Source organism: Pongo abelii, chromosome 8 (genome assembly GCF_028885655.2).
Source record: "Pongo abelii isolate AG06213 chromosome 8, NHGRI_mPonAbe1-v2.0_pri, whole genome shotgun sequence".
Classification (NCBI taxonomy): Eukaryota; Metazoa; Chordata; class Mammalia; order Primates; family Hominidae; genus Pongo; species Pongo abelii.
Window position 1 is genome coordinate 110,952,652 of NC_071993.2, and position 21,434 is coordinate 110,974,085.

The 21,434-nt window shown below is 41.0% G+C and overlaps 1 protein-coding gene across 2 annotated transcripts in view; it reads left to right on the plus strand.

Annotated features, from left to right (window-relative positions):
- Positions 1 to 21,434, plus strand: part of SLK (STE20 like kinase) — a 64,937-nt gene that overhangs the window by 10,587 nt on the left and 32,916 nt on the right. For both annotated transcript variants that reach the window (XM_024253841.3, XM_002821127.5), the window contains exons 2-4: positions 17,510 to 17,674; positions 19,429 to 19,477; positions 19,820 to 19,969. In XM_024253841.3, the coding sequence (XP_024109609.1) occupies positions 17,510 to 17,674; positions 19,429 to 19,477; positions 19,820 to 19,969 (364 nt within the window). The remainder of the gene's footprint in view (positions 1 to 17,509; positions 17,675 to 19,428; positions 19,478 to 19,819; positions 19,970 to 21,434) is intronic.

Genomic DNA, 21,434 nt, shown 5'->3' on the forward strand with positions numbered 1-21,434 from the left:
TCATATTTTGCTATACTGACTTTATTACACACGTCTATCCATCCATTCATCCATTCATTCATTATCTGTTTCTCTTTTTCATTTTCTTAAGGATTTTCTCTTTTTTCAATTATTTGTACCTTTGTTTTTCTCACTTGTCTAATTATGTTGATTAATCCTTCCTGAACAATTTTAAATAACTCGACATTGGAAATGTTAGTAATTTAGTGAATTATTTTATAATAAATTTCTGGCACAGTTTTAAAGTTTTAAACTTTCCTTCTTAGTTTTCTGTTTTCAACCAGAAAGTTATTGTTTATGTGCTGACATAGACTTCTAGATAAAGTGGCATATTACTTTATTCCCATGTTTCTTTTTTTTTTTTTTTTTTTTAATTTCTTAAGTATTTATTGATCATTCTTGGGTGTTTCTCGGAGAGGGGGATATGGCAGGGTCATAGGATAATAGTGGAGAGAAGGTCAGGAGATAAACACATGAACAAAGGTCTCTGGTTTTCCTAGGCAGAGGACCCTGCGGCCTTCTGCAGTGTTTGTGCCCCTGAGTACTTGAGATTAGGGAGTGGTGATGACTCAAAGAGCATGCTGCCTTCAAGCATCTGTTTAACAAAGCACATCTTGCACCACCCTTAATCCATTCAACCCTGAGTTGACACAGCACATGTTTCAGAGAGCAGGGGGCTGGGGGAAAGGCCATAGATCAACAGCATCCCAAGGCAGAAGAATTTCTCCTAGTCAGAACAAAATGGAGTCTCCTATGCCCACCCCTTTCTACACAGACACAGCAACAATCTGATCTCTCCTTCCTTTCCCCACACTTCCTCCCCTTCTCTTCAACAAAACCGCCATCGTCCTCATGGCCCGCTCCCGATGGTCGCTGTCTCCTCGGAGCTGTTGGGTACACCTCCCAGACAGGGCAGCCGGGCAGAGGCACTCCTCACCTCCCAGACAGGGCGGCTGGGCAGAGGCGCCCCTCGCTTCCCAGACGTGGCCGCCCGGGCAGAGGCGCTCCTCTCCTCCCAGACGGGGCGGCCGGGCAGAGGCGCTCCTCACTTCCCCGACGGGGCCGCCCGGGCAGAGGCGCTCCTCGCTTCCCAGACGGGGCCGCCCGGGCAGAGGCGCTCCTCAGTTCCTCCCAGACCGGGTGGCAGCCGGGCAGAGGCGCTCCTCACCTCCCAGACGGGGCGGCCGGGCAGAGGCGCTCCTCACTTCCCCGACGGGGCGGCCGAGCAGAGGCGCTCCTCACTTCCCAGAGGGGGCGGCCGAGCAGAGGCGCTCCTCACTTCCCAGAGGGGGCGGCCGGGCAGAGGCGCTCCTCACTTCCCAGACGGGGCGGCCGGGCAGAGACGCTCCTCACTTCCTCCCAGATGGGGTGGCGGCCAGGCAGAGGCGCTCCTCACCTCCCAGACAGGGCGGCCGGGCAGAGGCGCTCCTCACTTCCCAGACTGGGCGGCCGGGCAGAGGCGTTCCTCACCTCCTAGACGGGGCGACCAGGCAGAGGCGCTCCTCACTTCCCAGACGGTGTGGCGGCCGGGCAGAGGTGCTCCTCCCTTCCCAGATGGGGCAGCTGGGCAGAGGTGCTCCTCACTTCCCAGACGGTGTGGCGGCCGGGCAGAGGTGCTCCTCCCTTCCCAGATGGGGCAGCCAGGCAGAGGCGCTCCTCACTTCCTCCCAGACGGGGTGGCGGCCAGGCAGAGGCGCTCCTCACTTCCCAGAGGGGGCGGCCGGGCAGAGGCGCCCCTCACCTCCTCCCAGACGGGGTGGCAGCCGGGCAGAGGCACTCCTCACCTCCCAGACGGGGCGGCCGGGCAGAGGTGCTCCCCATCTCCCAGACGGAGTGGCCAGGCAGAGGCGCTCCTCACCTCCCAGAGTGGGCGGCCGGGCAGAGGTGCTCCTCACTTCCTCCCAGACGGGGTGGCGGCCAGGCAGAGGCGCTTCTCACTTTCTCCCAGACGGGGTGGCGGCCAGGCAGAGGCGCTCCTCACCTCCCAGACGGGGCGGCCGGGCAGAGGCGCTCCTCACCTCCCAGAGTGGGCGGCGGGGCAGAGGCGCTCCTCACTTCCCAGAGTGGGCGGCCGGGCAGAGGCGCTCCTCACTTCCCAGAGTGGGCGGCCGGGCAGAGGCGCTCCTCACTTCCCATAGGGGGTGGCAGCCGGGCAGAGGCGCTCCTCACTTCCCAGATGGGGCAGCTGGGCAGAGGTGCTCCTCACTTCCTCCCAGACGGGGTGGCGGCCAGGCAGAGGCGCTCCTCACCTCCCAGACGGGGCGGCCGGGCAGAGGCACTCCTCACCTCCCAGAGTGGGCGGCTGGGCAGAGGCGCTCCTCACTTCCCAGAGTGGGCGGCTGGGCAGAGGCGCTCCTCACTTCCCATAGGGGGTGGCAGCCGGGCAGAGGCGCTCCTCACTTCCCAGATGGGGCAGCTGGGCAGAGGTGCTCCTCACTTCCTCCCAGACGGGGTGGCGGCCAGGCAGAGGCGCTGCTCACCTCCCAGACGGGGCGGCCGGGCAGAGGCACTCCTCACCTCCCAGAGTGGGCGGCCGGGCAGAGGCGCTCCTCACTTCCCAGAGTGGGCGGCCGGGCAGAGGCGCTCCTCACTTCCCAGAGTGGGCGGCCGGGCAGAGGCGCTCCTCACTTCCTCCCAGACGGGGTGGCGGCCAGGCAGAGGCGCTCCTCACCTCCCAGACGGGGCGGCCGGGCAGAGGCACTCCTCACCTCCCAGAGTGGGCGGCCGGGCAGAGGCGCTCCTCACTTCCTCCCAGACGGGGTGGCGGCCGGGCAGAGGCGCTCCTCACTTCCCAGAGTGGGCGGCCGGGCAGAGGCGCTCCTCACTTCCCAGAGTGGGCGGCCGGGCAGAGGCGCTCCTCACTTCCCATAGGGGGTGGCAGCCGGGCAGAGGCGCTCCTCACTTCCCAGATGGGGCAGCTGGGCAGAGGTGCTCCTCACTTCCTCCCAGACGGGGTGGCGGCCAGGCAGAGGCGCTCCTCACTTCCTCCCAGACGGGGTGGCGGCCAGGCAGAGGCGCTCCTCACCTCCCAGACGGGGCGGCCGGGCAGAGGCGCTCCTCACCTCCCAGACGGGGCGGCCGGGCAGAGGCGCTCCTCACCTCCCAGATGGGGCGGCTGGGCAGAGGCGCTCCTCACCTCCCAGATGGGGCGGCCGGGCAGAGGCGCTCCTCACCTCCCAGACGGGGCGGCTGGGCAGAGGCGCTCCTCACCTCCCAGAAGGGGCGGCTGGGCAGAGGCGCTCCTCACTTCCCATATGGGGTGGCAGCCGGGCAGAGGCGCTCCTCACCTCCCAGACGGGGTGGCGGCCAGGCAGAGGCGCTCCTCACTTCTTAGATAGGGCAACAGGGCAGAGGCGCTCCTCATCTCCCAGACGGGGCAGCCGGGCAGAGGCGCTCCTCACTTCCTCCCAGACGGGGTGGCAGCCGGGCAGAGGCGCTCCTCACATCCCAGATGATGGGCGGCCGGGCAGAGGCGCTCCTCACTTCCCAGATAGGGCGGCCGGGCAGAGGGGCTCCTCACATCCCAGACGATGGGCGGCCAGGCAGAGACGCTCCTCACTTCCTAGACGGGGTGGCGGTGGGGCAGAGGCTGTAATCTTAGCACTTTAAGAGGCCAAGGCAGGAGGCTGGTAGGTGGAGGTTGCAGAGAGCCGAGATCACACCACTGCACTCCAGCCTGAGCACCATTGAGCATTGAGTTAGCGAGACTCCGTCTGCAATCCCAGCACCTCGGGAGGCCGAGGCAGGCAGATCACTCGAGGCCAGGAGCTGGAGACCAGCCCGGTCAACACGGCGAAACCCCGTCTCCACCAAAAATACAAAAACCATTCAGGCGTGGCGGCGCGCGCCTGCAATCCCAGGCACTCGGCAGGCCAAGGCAGGAGAGTCACAGGAGCCCGAGGCAGGGAGGTTGCAGCAAGCCGAGATCCCGGCAGTACAGTCCAGCTTCGGCAACAGAGGGAGACCGAAAAAAGAAGGAGAGGGAGACTGAAAAAAGAGGGGAGAGGGAGAGGGAGAGGGAGAGGGAGAGGGAGAGGGAGAGGGAGAGGGAGAGGGAGAGGGAGAGGGAGAGGGAGAGGGAGAGGGAGAGGGAGAGGGAGAGGGAGAGGGAGAGGGAGAGGGAGAGGGAGAGGGAGAGGGAGAGGGAGAGGGAGAGGGAGAGGGAGAGGGAGAGGGAGAGGGAGAGGGAGAGGGAGAGGGAGAGGGAGAGGGAGAGGGAGAGGGAGAGGGAGAGGGAGAGGGAGAGGGAGAGGGAGAGGGAGAGGGAGAGGGAGAGGGAGAGGGAGAGGGAGAGGGAGAGGGAGAGGGAGAGGGAGAGGGAGAGGGAGAGGGAGAGGGAGAGGGAGAGGGAGAGGGAGAGGGAGAGGGAGAGGGAGAGGGAGAGGTCCCATGTTTCTTATTTGTAAATCTGTATTTAAATTCACACAGATCTTTAACACAACTCTGTAACAGAAGCAGTTAATTCTTATTTTGCCACAGTAGTGTCTCTATGTCAAGGTACACTTCTGCTTGAATATAAGATGCTATTGCTGATCATTAAAAAGTCAGGAAACAACAGGTGCTGGAGAGGATGTGGAGAAATAGGAACACTTTTACACTGTTGGTGGGACTGTAAACTAGTTCAACCCTTGTGGAAGTCAGTGTGGCGATTCCTCAGGGATCTAGAACTAGAAATTCCATTTGACCCAGCCATCCCATTACTGGGTATATACCCAAAGGACTATAAATCATGCTGCTATAAAGACACATGCACACGTATGTTTATTGCGGCATTATTCACAATAGCAAAGACTTGGAACCAACCCAAATGTCCAACAATGATAGACTGGATTAAGAAAATGTGGCACATATACACCATGGAATACTATGCAGCCATAAAAAATGATGAGTTCACGTCCTTCGTAGGGACATGGATGAAATTGGAAATCATCATTCTCAGTAAACTATCGCAAGAACAAAAAACCAAACACCGCATATTCTCACTCATAGGTGAGAATTGAACAATGAGAACACATGGACACAGGAAGGGGAACATCACACTTCGGGGACTGTTGTGGGGTGGGGGGAGGGGGGAGGTAGCATTGGGAGATATACCTAATGCTAGATGACGAGTTGGTGGGTGCAGCGCACCAGCATGGCACATGTATACATATGTAACTTACCTGCACGTTGCGCACATGTACCATAGAGCCTAAAGTATAATAATAATAATAATAATAATAATAATAAAAAAAAGAAAAAAAAAAAAAGATGCTATTGCTGTTACTGTATGAAATGTTGCCTTTTTATTATAAAAATCTGTCACTTTTATGTACCAAAATGAGAACTGAGATGGTTTTGAAATTTCAGAAAAAATTTTAACGAAAAGAACTAATCGATTCAGTGAATATATATATTTTTTTCTTAAAGAGGAATCATTTTCAGAAGTAGTTTTTAAGTGATAATCTCATCTCAAGATAATGGGAAGAAAAATGTCAAGACCAGGGCATTTATTTTATATCCCTGTGTTTCTTACTAACGTGTTTTTTATCTGTAAGGATATAACTACTGAATGTACATATGGAGTATAAAAACAATATTTTATTGTTCTTTTAATTTATAAGATGATCAACTTTTCTAATTTGCCAGCTTATCCGCTCACATTTCTTCCTATAAATTAATGCTGAAATATTAGTTAATTTGAGTGCTTTCTTTAGAAGGGGAAGGTATTTGAATCATCCCTCCTTCCGTCCCTTCCTCCTTTCTTGGAAAGTGTGAGCAAAGTTAATAAATTTCATTTCTCTTTGTATGTTGTCATTTTAACATCTCAATTTTAAAGAAATGTACTGGAAATCAAGATACTTTATTTTTTAATTTTAATTTTAATTTTTTTTTGAGACAGGGTCTCGCTCTGTTGCCCAGGCAGGAATGCAGTGCCGCGATCTTGGCTCACTGCAACCCCTGCTTCCCAGGTTCAAGTGATTCTCATGCCTCAGCCTCTGGAGTAGCTGGGATTACAGGCGCCCACCACCACACCCAGCTAATTTTTGTATTTTTTAGTAGAGATGAGGTTTCGCCTTGTTGGCCAGGCTGGTCCCCAACTCCCGGGCTTAAGCTATTCGCCCGCCTTGGCCTCCCAAAGTGCTGGGATTACAGGCGTGAGCTGCCGTATCCAGCCAAGATATTTTATTTTTGCTTGTAAAGCATGTTTTATTGCCAGTTGGTATGTTGTATGGCATGAGCTTTATAAAGTCTCTTAAAATTTTAAAGGTCTGTGTTATGGCTTATTAACATTTAAAGATAAAGTAATATTACATAATTTATTTCAGAGTATCCTGCCAAAGTTTTATAAAGAATGGCCAAGAAACTAGCATACCATGTCTGATTTTGGATCTTTAAATTAACCTTGATAGAATCTTTTTTCTGGCCCCCTTTTTTTTGATCTGTGCCCTGATGGATGTGAAGTAATATCGTCCCTGATTACTAATGAGGTTGAGCTCATTTTCATGTTTGTTGGCCATTTGGATTTCCTGTTCTCTGAAGTGATTGTTAAAGTCTTTTGGGCTCTCTTTCTTTTTCTTATTGATTTATGGGGGTCATTATACATTTTGGATACTTATCCTTTGTCAGTTATATATGATGTACATATTTTCTTTTGCTTTGTGGTTTATCTTTTCACTCTCTTTAGGATTTTTTTTTGTGTAGACATTTTAAGTTTTAATATAGTCCAATTTATTAACTTTTCCCTACATGGCTAATGTTTTTGTCTTAAGAAATTATTCTCTAACCAAGATGGTGAAGATATCCTGCTGTGTTATCTTTGTAAAGTTTTATGGTATTGCCTTCTACATTAGGTCTGTAATTAAACTGGTGTTGATTTTTGCTTATAGAGTGAGGTAAGGGCCGAATTTTATTTTTTCTATGTAGATACCCAGTTGTCCCAGCACCATGTACTTTAAAGACCATCCTTTTCTTACTGCTTTGCAATGCTTCCATCATATAATGGATGTATATTTCCATGACATTCTTTTAGGTTAAATTTTTAGGAGAATTGTTAGAGCAAAACAAATGATTATTTATTAATGCTTATTTTTAAGTTACAAAATTTGTGCACATTTATTTTTCAATTTTTTAATTGTAGTAAAATGCACGTAAAATTTACTGTCTTGACTATTTTTTATATCCTGTGAAGATTCACCATCTTCATGATTTTTAAATGTCTAGTTCAGTGGTATTAAATACATTCGTAATGTGCAACCGTCACCACTGTCCATCCTCATGCCTCTTATCATCTTTTAAAATGAAACTCTACCCTGTTAAACAGTAACTTCCTATTTCTTCCTTCCTCCTGCCCTAGGCAACTGTTCTTCTACTTTTTGATACTATGATTTTGACTACCCTAAGTACCTCATTAAATGGAATCATACAGTATTTATCATTTTGTGACTTCGTTCATTTAACATAATAAACCTTAAAGTTCATCCATGTCATAGCATATGTTAGAATTTCCTTCCTTTTTAAGGCTGAATAATATTTGTGGTATGTATATACACATTTTGCTTATCCACTCATCTATTGATGTCACTTGGATTGCTTCCATGTTTTAGCTGTTGTGTATTTAGCTACGAACATGGGTGTACAACTTTGAGACCCTGCTTTCAGTTTTTTAGGGTATATACCCAGGAGTGGAATTCCTGCATCTTGTAGGAATCTATTTTTAATTTTTTGGGGGAACTGCCATATTGTTTTCTGTAGCTATACCAATTTTACATTTCTATCGATTTGTGCACAAAACAAGAGTTCTGATTTTGCCACATCTTTACCTATACTTGTTCTTTTCCTTCTTTTTTAAAGTAATAGTCATCCTAGTGGGTGTAAGGTGGTACTTACTATAGTTTTGACTTATATTTCTCTAATATTAGTGACGTTGAGCATCTTTTCATGTGCTTATTGGCTATTTGTATATCTTCCTTGGAGAAATACCTGTTCAGCTCCTTTGCCTATTTTTGAATTTGGCTAGTTGTGGTTTTTTGTTGTTGTTGTTGTTGAGTTTTAGGAGTTCTCTGTATATTCTGGATATTAATCCTCATCAGATACATGATTTGTAAATATTTTCTGTCACTCTATAGGTTGCCATTTTACTGTAATATTGTCTTTTAAAATGTGTAACATTTTACAATTTTCATCAAGTCCAGTTCTGTGTTTTCTTTTGTTGCCTGTGCTTTGGTGTCATATTTCAGAATTCATTGTCAAATCCAGTATCATAAAGCTTTTGCCTCATGCTGTCTTCTGAGAGTTTTATAGTTTTAGGTCTTACATTTAGGTTTTTCTTTGGTCTATTTTGAGTTAATTTTTGTTTATGGTGTTAGGTAAGGGTCCAACTTCACTGTTTCACATGTGGATATTCAGATTTCCCAGTACCATTTTTTGAGAAGACTGCCCTTTTCTCATTGACTGGTCTTGGAACCCTTGCCAAAAATCATTAGACCATATATATGCCAGTTTTTTTTTTCTGGTCTCTATTCCATTGGTTTATATTTCAGGACTGCACTGTTTTGATTACTGTAGCTTCGTAGTAAGTTTGAAATCAGGAAGTGTGAGTCTTCAAGCTTTGTTCTTTTTCAAGATTATTTTGGCTATTCAGGATCCATTGAGATTCCATGTGAATTTTAGGATAGGGTTTTCTATTACTGCAAAAAATGTCATTGAGATTTTGATAGGGATTGCATTGAATCTGTAGATTGCTTTGGGTAGTATTGACATTTTAACAATATTAAGCCTCCAATATATGAACATGGGATGTGTTTTTATTTATGTCTTTAATTTCTTTCAGCATTGATTTTTTAGTTTTCATTGTACAAGTCTTTCATCTCCTTGGTTAAGTTAATTCCCAAGTGTTTTGTTCTCTTTGATGCTATCGTAAATGGGATTGTTTTCCTTACTATTTAAAAGTCTTTATTTTTTTTGAATTAATTTCCAGACGTGGTACATTTTTTGTCTTATTTTAAAATATATTTTTGAAATTGTCTTTTTGTGTTCTGTTTTTCATCTTTTCCAACTATGCAATCTATGCACATTTCTCAGCTTCTTTATTACACAGTTGTGTTTGTTTCTACATATTCATGCTGCTCAGAGTCAATAAGTCCTTGAAATGAGCAGGAAAACTGTGTGATCTGAGAATTGGTAAAACATTTTGGAAACTGCAGACTTAGCCAAATTTAACTTATTACTGACACCATTTTGTTGATATATTTTGACTGACCAGTGACTAAATTTTGAATACATAACCAGAACAATATAAATAAAATAGAGTTTGGGAATGTGAAGAAAATATAAGGAGAATATAAAGTATAGTTCTTTCTCTTTTGCAGATTTCAGGAAATGACATAATCCTTTGAATTTCTGTAATATTTTACAGAAATTACGGAAAGAATATGTACAGTTGATCCTCATTATTTGCAGATTTTGTATCTGTGAATTTGCCTACTTGTTAAAGTTTACTTGTAGTCCTAAAATCTATACTTGCAGCACTTACTTGGTTATTTGTGTGTATGCGCAAAGCTGCAAAAAAATTTGACTCCTCTGACAAGCACATTCCCAGCTAAACTTGAACAAGGTGACACTGCCTTGATTTCACCTCTCATGAAGAGATGACCAGAGGATGGAGACAGCAGAGGGCAGTGTAGTGAAGTGCAAGAAGGTCTGACTGTGGGGCCAGTTGGAAAGGGTTTGAATCCCAAGTCTGACATCTGTTTTTGGGATGGCCTTCCGCAAGTCACTTAACACTTATACACCTCATTTCTCTTTTGTAAAATAAAGAAAGGAGAATCTCCCTGGATGAATTGTTTTCAGGATTTAAGAATATAATAATCTATGGGAGGGTGTATGTATGTGCATGGTTTTCCCTATGAACAATGTTTCAGTAGTCGCTAATTCAGTGCTTGCAGTGATTTTATAAAACATAACTACCACAAATAATGAGAATTAACTATGTGTTTGCGAAATGATGATGAGTAATTTTATTCTTTTTTAATATTGATACTTGTTCCTACCAAAATCTTAGCAGGACTGAAAAGATCACCATAATTTGCATGTAATTTAAAACAGATAACAGTATTAACAGTCTAAAAGTATATGCTTCCTTCAGTGCGGTTTCCCCTCTCTTCACTTAATAGCTTTTTGGAACTTTGGATATTTATTACCCAGACGTTTACTCTGCTCTGTACCTTAGCTCTCCCATCTGTGTTGCTCATAGGTTTTGAAGGATTATGCCAGTTCTTAATCTCAGTTCCAAATACGCCCTTCTATGCTTTGTGATGCTGGTTCAAAGACTGCAGATCACATTTCTGCCTTGCTAGCAGCTCATTTCTGTTTCAAAAGTATAGGGCACTAGAGGGAGGCTGCAAGGAGAAGAAGGAAGAAATGACTTACACCTTTGTCTTGTTTCCTGTGAACTTCCTGTCTGCTTTCTTGTTACTTTGACCATCACCCTTGTAGAGGTTTTTTTTTTTTTTTTTTGCTCCAGCATCAGCAGTTTCTTTCTGTAGCAGCTGTTGAATACAGTTTGTAGTTTTTCTAACACTCACAGAACTAACCTCATCATAACCCTTCATAACACCAGCACCAGTTGGCTGGTACCCTGTTCCTCAAAAGTTTGGGTCCCAGTCTCACAGGACCCCTCTTCAGAGACAACAGCACCAGCTGAGCAGCACTCTGTCCTCAGAGGTCCGTCTGAGTTTCAGCTCTGTGGAACCCTTCCTCCAGGCTTCTGAATTTTAATAATTCCAGTCTTTTCCCTTTGTTCCCATAGTTCTAGGGGTGGAAGCTTTTGCCTGTAGTTGTTACCTCCCTGATCCTTTGTATTATTTTTTCAGTTAGCAACAGAGTTAGTCATTGTTTTTATTAAATTTTCTCTATTAAAATAATCATTGTGATTTTCCTCTTGTCTGGACCCTAACTGATACAAGGATTAAGTAAGTTACTAAATGGAAAGTGCAGAGAACAGTGCATCTTCTAATAGCACGATGGATATTACTATATAGGATAACATACTTGAAATAATTTGAGATTTTTCTTACTGATTTCTTTGCAAAATACTAATATTTCCAATTTATATAGGTAAAAACATTAAAATAATAATTGAATTTTATTGATATTAATATGCTCAAATATCACCTCAGTTAGACCTAACTTAACTACCCTATTTAAGTTGTAAACTCTGGCCTGTGTGCTCTCATACCCCATTTCCTCTTCTTATTTTATTTTATTTTTTTTGAGACGGAGTCTCAGTCTGTCAACCATGCTGGAGCACAATGGTGCAATCTTGGCTCACTGCAACCTCTCCCTCCTGGGTTCAAATGATTCTTGTGCCTGAGCCTCCTGAGTAGCTGGGATTACAGGCGTGCACCACCACACCCTGCTAATTTTTGTATTTTTTGGTAGAGACAGTATTTCGCCATTTGTCCATGCTGGTCTCGAACTCTTGGGCCCACCCACCTTGTCCTTCCAAAGTGCTGGGATTCCAGGCATGAACCACCACGCCCAGCCTCCTCATCTTTCTTATTAGTTTACTTTTTCCCACAGTACTAATTGCTAATATACTGATTTATTTGTTGACTGTCCACTCCCCAAAATTGTAAGTACCCCAGCACAGAGAGATTTTGCATATTTGCACATTGTCAGCATCTAGAACAGTAACCTAACATATAGAAGGCACTCAGTAAGTATTTGTTGGAAGAATGAATGGATTTCAGCAGATCAACTCTTTTGGTGAAGATTTGACCAAGATTTTTAATAGATTTTTGTGCAGTAGTTCCCCCTTATCCAAGGTTTCACTTTCCATGGTTTTATTTACCTGCAGTCTGAAAATAGGTGAGTACAGTACAGTAAATGTATTGAGAGACAACATTCACATAATTTTTATGATAGTCTATTGTTACAATTGTTCAATTTTATTATTGTTGTTAATCTCTTACCGTGCCTAATTTATAAATTAAACTTTATCATAGGTATGTATGCAAGGAAAAAACGTAGTATATATAGGGTTTAGTACTATCCAAGATTTCCGGCATCCGCTGGGGGGGTCTTGGGATGTATTCCCTGGGGATAGAAGGGACGGCTGTATTGTGTTTCTTTTCGAGAGCACATTTCACTGGAGTGTTGTTTGTCTTTGTGTTTTCCGCAGCTTGGACCAGTGCCTTGTAGTGGATGTTCATGAACATTTTGAGTTGTTCGTGAACAATTTGAGTTGTTTAGTTTTTACATTTTATGGTTAAATGTTCTTACACACTGGACAATTAGGCTCTTCTTCTTTTGGTGGGGGAAGAATACCTCAGCCTTGAGATGAAATCATCCAGATTGATAGAATCAGTCCCAGTGATTATTTTTTTTTATTCCTTGTTTTTTAGATTCCTTTTGTATTTATCTTACATGGTTTTTGTTTGTTTGTTTGTTTTTTGCCTTTGATTGACTAACACCTCTGTGGGACTGAAATCATCTCTGTTTTCTGTGCTCGTCTTTCAGTTTCCAGCTAAAAATTTTATTAAAATATATTCTTCACTATGAAATACTATGTAATGTTAGAAAATGTAAAAATATAGAAAGAAAATAAATGAAGATTTAAAAATTATTCCTGTACTCACCACCCAGGGAATACCTTCTGTTCAAACAAGAGTAATATGAGGGTGTAATTTTTTTAGAATATGAAACCAGTATGGAACATTCAGACAACTTATGTTTCCCAGTGTCCCTCATTTGTTTATGTAATGTGGCCAAGCTCTATTGATGATTCATGAAAATAAAAACAGTGATTTTAGGTGATCATGACTGATATTTGAAATCTTTTTATCAACAGAAGTTATATTTTTAAATTAAGATTGGGATTTGTTATTCCATTCTCGTTTTTAACATTTGTTTAGTTCAGTGGTGCCCATCCTCTTTGGCACCAGGGACTGGTTTCATGGAAGACAACTTTTCCATAGACTGGATGCGGGGATGTTTTGGGGATGATTCAAGTGTGTTACGTTTATTGTACACTTTGTTTGTATTATTACTACATTGTAATGTATAATGAAATAATTACACAACTCACCATAATATAGAATTAGTGGGAGCTCTGAGCTTGTTTTCCTGCAACTAAATGTTCCCATCTTGGGCTGATGGGAGACAGTGACAGATCATCAGGCGTTAGATTCTCATAAGGAGCGCACAACCTAGATCCCTCGCATACGCAGTTCACAGTAGGGTTCACAGTTCACAATAGAGTTCATGCTCCTCTGAGAAGCTAATGCTGCTGCTAATCTGACAGGAGACAGAGCTCAGGTGGTATTGTGAGCAATGGGGAGTGGCTCTGAATACAGATGAAGCTTTGCTTACTTGCCTGCTGCTGGTCTCCTGCTATGCGGCCTGGTTCCTAACAGGCCATGGACTGGTACTAGTTTGTGGCCCCGTGGTTGGGGAACCCCAGGTTTAGTTATTTCATTAAGCCTTTATGTGAAGAGTTTTGTTGTTGTTTTTTTTTTTTTTCCCCTGAGACAGAGTCTTGGTCTGTTGCCCAGGCTGGAGTGCAATGGCACGATCTTGGCTTACTGCAACCTCCATCTCTCGGGTTCAAGCAATTCTCCTGCCTCAGCCTCCCGAGTAGTTGGGATTACAGGCATCCGCCACCATAGCTGGTTAATTTTGTATTTTTAGTAGGAATGGGGTTTTACCATGTTGGCCAGGCTGGTCTTGAACTCCTGACCTTGTGATCCGCCTGCCTTGGCCTCCCAAAGTGCTGGGATTACAGGCATGAGCCACCACGCCTGGCCTATGTGAAGAGTTTTTATGCCTTTAGATATTAGGTAGATAAGCTCTTTTTTAAAAATACTTTATGTCCCAGTTATATTAGTGTAGAGATTAGTGTCACACACTTGTAAATATTTATTTCAGTTTTGTTTCTTTAGAGTTTTTTAGAACTAGATCCTGATGAGTAATCATGTTATTTTCAAGCAATAATTTGAGGCACTGTTCTTTTAATGTAACTTTTATTATTTATATTAAACCAAATGATATCATTGTTGGTATAATCAGTATATGACAGAATTTGTTACTGTGAGGAATTTTAGAGGTTATCTAGTGTGAGTTATTTTTCTTCCTTCATGCCAGCCCATTCACAAGTATAAAAGATACATCTTTAAAACCTCCAGGACATCAGTCAATTAATTTTAGTGGCTGCGTAATTTTTCATTGTAGAACTGTACTGCATGATTTAAGCAGGTTCCTGTTAAGGGACATTTAGGCTGATTCACTTTTTCGCTATTGCAAATGGTGCTTTGATGAGTATTTTTGTATATGCATGAGTTTTATTTTATGAAATTATCTCCTTCTGATAAATTCTTAAAAGTGAGATTTAGACATTTATTTATTGAAACATTTATTAACTTTAATGTAATAAGTGTTTTTGTTAATGTAATAATCTGTTTTTAATGTAATAAGTACAGTTTTGCTGAAGTGATGTTAACATACATCATAGTGAAATGTCTTATACAGACAACCTAGTTAGCATTTTAGGATCTGATTCCTAATGTTAAAAATGATCCTAGTATCTACTACATATTTGGAAACCTTTCATTTATAATAAATGATGGTGAGAAGTTAACCAAAGAAAGAAAACAAGAAAGTTAAAGTACTAAGAACAAGGAAAAATGACCAAATGATAGAAATATGGGGAGACTGGAAAGGGTATAGAGGAGGCAAAACTTTGCCTCCACCCTCTTAGCATCCCTGCTGGGCCTGAGAATTAAATTGACACAAGACAGAGTAGAGGAGAAAAGCATAGACATTTAATATAAGTTTTATGTGACATGGGAGCCCTCAAAAGAAAATGAAGTCATAGAGAAATGGCAAAACCTACATGCTTTTGTGTTAGGTTGAAAGAAGAGAGGCGATTGTGGAAAAGTAGGTATGTTATATGGGGAGGCTAAAGGAAGATGTTTAATTTAACAAGGTCTGTTTGTACACAATTCTCTTGACTATGACTCCCTATCAAAGAATGTTTCTTTTCCCCTGGGATAGAGAAGACGTCTTTTACAGGAACATTTGCATCTCCTAGTTTCAGGAAGAAAAGGTGGAAGATTAGAACGCCCTTCTTGCATCTGCTATTTTTCAAGTGCCTTTCAAACTCAAAGTGATCCTTATGTCAGAGTGGCATGTTTGAAGTGGTGTATTCTGCCACCCTTCACGGGTAATGATTATGCCTAGTGTTCCACTAATGGAACGCTAAGCTTGTGGGGGTTATTTATATCCTACTGCCCAAGGTAATTGCCAAGGTCTGATTTTTCACAAAAAAATTTGCAACCTCTAGCATAAATGGGTTAATTTCACACACAAAAATTTGCAACCTCCGGCATAAATGGGTTTCAACCTCCAGCAGAAAGGGCTTTGGAAACAGACCTGGATTTAAATTCTGTTTCTGCTTCTTACTAGCTGCATGACCTGGGGAAGCCTTTTAACCCCTCAAAGCTCATTTATATCCTCCTTTAAAGTAGAGATAATAATATATCATGGGGTTGTTGTGAAGATTAAATAGTAATTACAGCTAACATTTTTGAATCCTTCTATATATGCCAGATAGTATATTAAATGTTTATATGTGTGGTTTTTTTTTTTTTTACTTGGCAGATATATGTTATCTTAATTCTCACGAACTTGTGAGGTGTAGATAATTTTTACTGATGAGGAAACTAAAAGAGGGATTTAGTAAATTGCCCCAAACAACACAGCTAATAAGTGGCAAAACCAGAATTTAAATCCTAGCGATCTGACCTACCAGAGGCTGTGATTTGAAATGCTGTCCCCTGTGTATATGAAGCCCTTAGCACAGTGCATAGCCATAGCATGCATTAATTCATATTTATGTTTAGGCTGTCTTTTAAAAATAGTATGTCAAGAGAATGAGAAGACAAGCCACAGACTGAGAAAATATTTGCAAGACACATATTTGATAAAGGAAAGTTATCCAGAATATGCAAATAACTCCCAAAACTTAACAATTAGAAAATGAACAGCCCAGTTAAAAAATGGGCAAAAGATTTGAACGGACATCTCACCAAAGATTTGAAAAATAAGTATATGAAAAGATGCTCAACATCATATGTCATCAGGGAATTGTAAATTGAAAAGATACAAGTACTACTATGTAGCTGTTAGACTGGTGAAACCCATGCTTGCTGGGAACCCCAAATGCTGGTGAGGATGTGGAACAACAGGAACTCATTCATTGCTGGTGTGTATGCAGACTCTTTATCAGCCGTTTTGGAAGACAGCTTGGCAGTTTTCTTTTTCTTTTTTTTTTTTTTTTTTGAGACAGAGTCTCGCTCTGTCACCCAGACTGGAGTGCAGTGGCGCAATCTTGGCTCACTGCAAGCTCCACCTCCCGGGTTCACGCCATTTTCCTGCCTCAGCCTCCCGAGTAGCTGGGACTACAGGTGCCCGCCACCATGCCTGGCTAATTTTTTGTATTTTTAGTAGAGACGGGGTTTCACCATGTTAGCCAGGATGGTCTCGATCTCCTGACCTCGTGATCGCCCGCCTCGCCTCCCAAAGTGCTGGGATTACAGGCGTGAGCCACCGCGCCCGGCCGACAGTTTGGCAGTTTCTTAAAAAACTAAACATACTGTTACCATATGATCCAGCAGTTGTACTCCTTGTTTGTTACCCAAATGAGTTGAAAAACATGTCTACACAGAAACCTGCACATACATGTTTATAGAAGCTTTATTCATAATTGCCAAAACTTGGAAACAACCAACATATCCTTAAGTAAGTGAATGGATAAACTGTGGTATATCCAGACAATAGAATATTACTCAGTGCTAAAAAGAAATGAGTTATTAAGCCATGAAAACATTAAGGAACTGTAAATACATATTTACTAAGTGAAAGAAGCTAAACAGAAAGGTCTATACACACTCTGATTCCAAGTATATGACATTCCAGAAAAAGCAAAAGCAAAACTATGGATGCAGTAAAAAGATCGGTGGTTGCCAGGGGTTGGAGGAAGGAGGGGATGAGTAGGCAGAGCACAGAGGATTTTTAGGGCAGTGAAACTATTCTGTATGATATTATAACGAGGGCTACATGTCATTATACATTTGTTGAAACCGTAGATGCAAGAGCAAACTGTAATGTAAACTTTGGACTTGGGATGATAATGATGTGTTAATGTAGGTTCATCATAGTAACAGATGTATCACTCTGGTGTGCAGTGTTGATGTGGGGCGATGGTTATGCATGGAGCACGAGAGAACTTTCTGTACTTTCCACGCAATTTTGCTGTGAACCTAAAACTTTCCTTTATCAAATATGTGTCTTGCAAATATTTTCTCAGTCTGTGGCTTGTCTTCTCATTCTCTTGCCACATTATTTTTAAAAGACAGCCTAAACATAAATATGAATTAAATATGAATTAAAACTTAAAATCTGTTAAAATAATAAAAAATTAGAAAATGATGCATTTGAAATGTGACGCTTCTGATACTTTCATTTTCAGGCCCAGAATAAAGAGACCAGTGTTTTAGCTGCTGCAAAAGTGATTGACACTAAATCTGAAGAAGAACTTGAAGATTACATGGTAGAGATTGATATATTAGCATCTTGTGATCACCCAAATATAGTCAAGCTTCTAGATGCCTTCTATTATGAGAACAATCTTTGGGTTAGTATTTTCTGTTGATCTAAAGGAGTAGCCAAAATGAGTTAATTGTCCTAAAGAGATGTTTATGGATTGTTAAAACCTATTTTATGTCTTATCTCTTCTATTTAGTTACTTGTGTCACTTGAATGAGAGTTGATCTGCTGATAAGAGAGTAATAACAAAGTTATTCTCAGCTTCAACAGATGTTCAGATTTATGTTTCAGATTGTACAGTTTCATCATGATTGTTTGACACTGGATCCACGTGGAAAAATTTGGTTAAGAATAATAAATTTCCTAAAATATGAAATTAGATGTCCTTGTTTATAATTTAAATTTAATCATTTAAAAGTTTTAAAAGTTTCTCTTAGAAATTGTTTATAATTTTTTATCCTAAACTTTATGTAAATCTTGTAATAAACTATAAAATACTAGAAATGTTAAATATTTATCATATTATCAGATTCAACTTTAGTGCATGATGTGATGGCTAAAGCTGTATGTATAAATTTTATTCATTTTCAGAAAATATTAAGGTACAAGTAGATATAGAAATAAAACTTTCATATTCATTATAATAATCTGTCAGTCACTTGTTCTGTACCAACATTAGTTTAATCAAGAGGACTTTTTAAAATACAGCTTCAGTCTTTCTTCTTGAAGGAAGAAGCAAAGTTTTATGAGAGAGAAGAGTAAGTAGTATAAGGAATACCTGACTGGATGCCTAAAGGTCTATATTTTTTTATCCTAGTGCTACCACTTACGGAACTTGGATAAGTCAGTTAACTTTTATGAGTCTGTTTACTCATCTGTAGGATGAGTAATGATCTACCTCCCAAATTATTTTCTGAATAGTGTAATGAATTTGAAAACAATTTCTAATTGGCAAGCACTTGTAAAAAAAAAATAAAAGCATTATGCTGAGGGAAAAAAGGCAGGAAGCTACCTAATTAGTTAAAAATATGTTATTTTTAAAAATTATGGTTATTATTAATGTGTTTTCTGAAATTATTGTTCAGGGCTGTGGCAGAATGTTTCCAAAGATTGTAATGCAAATGAGCCCCTAGACTAGTTAGTAAACAGATAAGACCTTTACTTGGGACTATTGCACAATAAAAATTTAGACAACTGTGAGGGGAAGTTTAGTGGGAGACATAAATGTTAATTAATCAAATAATCACAATAAATATAAAATTACAACTGTGGTAAGGGTTAAGAAGGAAAGGTACGTGGTGTTATGTCTTACCAGGGAAGTCAAGATAAGCACCTATCAGCAGGTAATAATTGAGCTAGGATCTGAAGCTTTTGTGTGTATTTCTTCTGTTTTTTTTTTTTTCTAAAAGAAGTCTCTGTATAAATATTTTCAAGATTTATTCCTATTTAATACAGTTTAAAAAAACAAATGTATATTTATTCACTTAAAGCACAAGTTGCCTTAAAAATATAAGTAATAAAATCTTTCATTGGTGACCAAATAGCTGTGCAGTACAATACCAAATGAAAAAGTTCTGTACCTGGTAGTTGTAGAGAAGCAGGGACACTAAACATGGCAATTAACAAAAACGCCCACGCTTTCACAGTGGGCTTTATCAAATGTATATTGTTTGAGATTTGTAACTCTTTTGACAAAATCTTCGTTGAGTATATAGTTTCCATAACCAGATTATTTGATAGCTATTTCCTTATCTTTTTTGCTAAGCTGAAGAAAAAATACTGAAACTCAAAACTCCATGTAGTTTTAGACACAAGCTTTTGTTTTTTTTTTTTTGCATGCAGATCCTCATTGAATTTTGTGCAGGTGGAGCAGTAGATGCTGTGATGCTTGGTAAATACCTTTTTGTTCTTTATGTTCATATCTTAAATTATACTTGATAAGATGAAAGAATTTCAACCATATATAAATATATTCAAATATATAAGTATTGAGTGAAGTTCAATAAGTTAAATCAACTCAATTATATTTTTATATTCTTGGATAATTACAGTAAAATTCTAAAATGTTGAGTGTGTCAAGAAAGTGATCTTTGTAGATATAGTTCTTTTAAAATAAATTCACTGCGTATGATCTTTGACAGTGATGATATATACAGAAAGGTATACAGCCTGCTAATATGTTTTCACTGTATAAAAAGCAGATTTTTTTTTTTTTTTTACTTTCTCCTTATAGAACTTGAGAGACCATTAACTGAGTCCCAAATACAAGTAGTTTGCAAGCAGACTTTAGATGCATTGAACTACTTACATGATAATAAGATCATCCACAGAGATCTAAAGGCTGGCAACATTCTCTTTACCTTAGATGGAGATATCAAATTGGGTAAGTTATTCACTTAAATAAAACATTAGAATTTTTACTCTGAAATTTCCATCTTTATGTATGTGACTTAATGTGGTTTTATTACTACTTAAATATGTGAAACATGGAGAACTAACTCCATGCTAGTTTTTAAAAAACACTTTTTTGGATAAATACTCATTTTTCTATAATTTCTAAATATCAGCACCTACTTGAATGCTTTAAAAAGAAGATAAGAAAGAATGAATTTTTATTTTCAAAAAGGCAAGCTTTTTAAAGACCAGTTTCAAGTTTGTACCCTTAAATTTTTGTATGTAGACTTAATACTTGTAAATGTTTTATGTTTAGAATATAATATAGTATGTAAAACTGCTAACTCAGTTTTTTCTTTATTTCCAAAGCTCATGTCTAGTGAGTTTTTCCCCATGTTTAGTTTTATATTCTATTTTACTGATATGGTACGTTGAGTAAACTAACGAAGTAATCTTAGTTCTGAAGAGAATACCTAAACATAAGGACTAGAATTTTTAATTTTACTGTTTATACTGAAGGGAGAAATGTTACCTTCATAAGAAGAATTAGATGTAGGTTTTATAGAAGTTATAGCACTCTTTACCCAAGATAGGAATTATTTAAAAAGTCTAGAGATGTCCAAATTTGTATATTTTGGAAGGCTATTCAAAGGACAAAATATATTCAGAAGTCAAGTTGATACCAGTGACTATAGTCATTTCACTTTACTTTGTCAAGACATTTAAACAGATGGTGTACTAAATTTTACTCTTTAAAATTTTTTTTTTTAACGGAGTCTTGCTCTGTTGCTTAGGCTGGAGTGCAGTGATGTGATCATAGTTTACTGCAGCCTTGAACCCCTGGGCTCCAGGGATCCTTCCACCTTATCCTCCCTAGTAGCTGGAACTGCAGGCGTGCACCACCACGCCTGGCTAATTTTTAAAAATTTTTTGTAGAGATGAGGTCTTGCTCTGTTGACCAGACTGGTCTTGAATTCCTGGGTGCAAGTGATTCTCCTGCCTTGGGCCTCCCAAAGTGAATTTTAACCTTTTGATTGTGAGATAAATACAGATATAGAAAACCACACCAGAAATTGTGTAGCTTAACTTTAGTACTTTGTAGACATAGCTTTGTAATCACTACCTAGATCAAAAAGTAGAACTTTGGCAGGCACCCCAGAAGCTCTTCCGTGTGCCCATCTCAGCCACTGCCCTTCTCTTCTCCACACTTTATCCTGACTTTTATATTATTTCCTTCCTTGTGTTTCTTTGTGGCTTAGTCACCCAATATTCATCTCTAGATGTTAGGGTTTAAACTTGCCCATATAAAACTTGGGTTTTTAAAGTCTCTTAACTTATAGGCCTTCCCCCATTCCTTTCTTTTCTTTATATTATGGCATGTATAATGGGGGGATGAGGGCAATATCACCCACATGGGGGCAAAAATTAGTTCTTTAGGGCCAAAAAAAACCTTA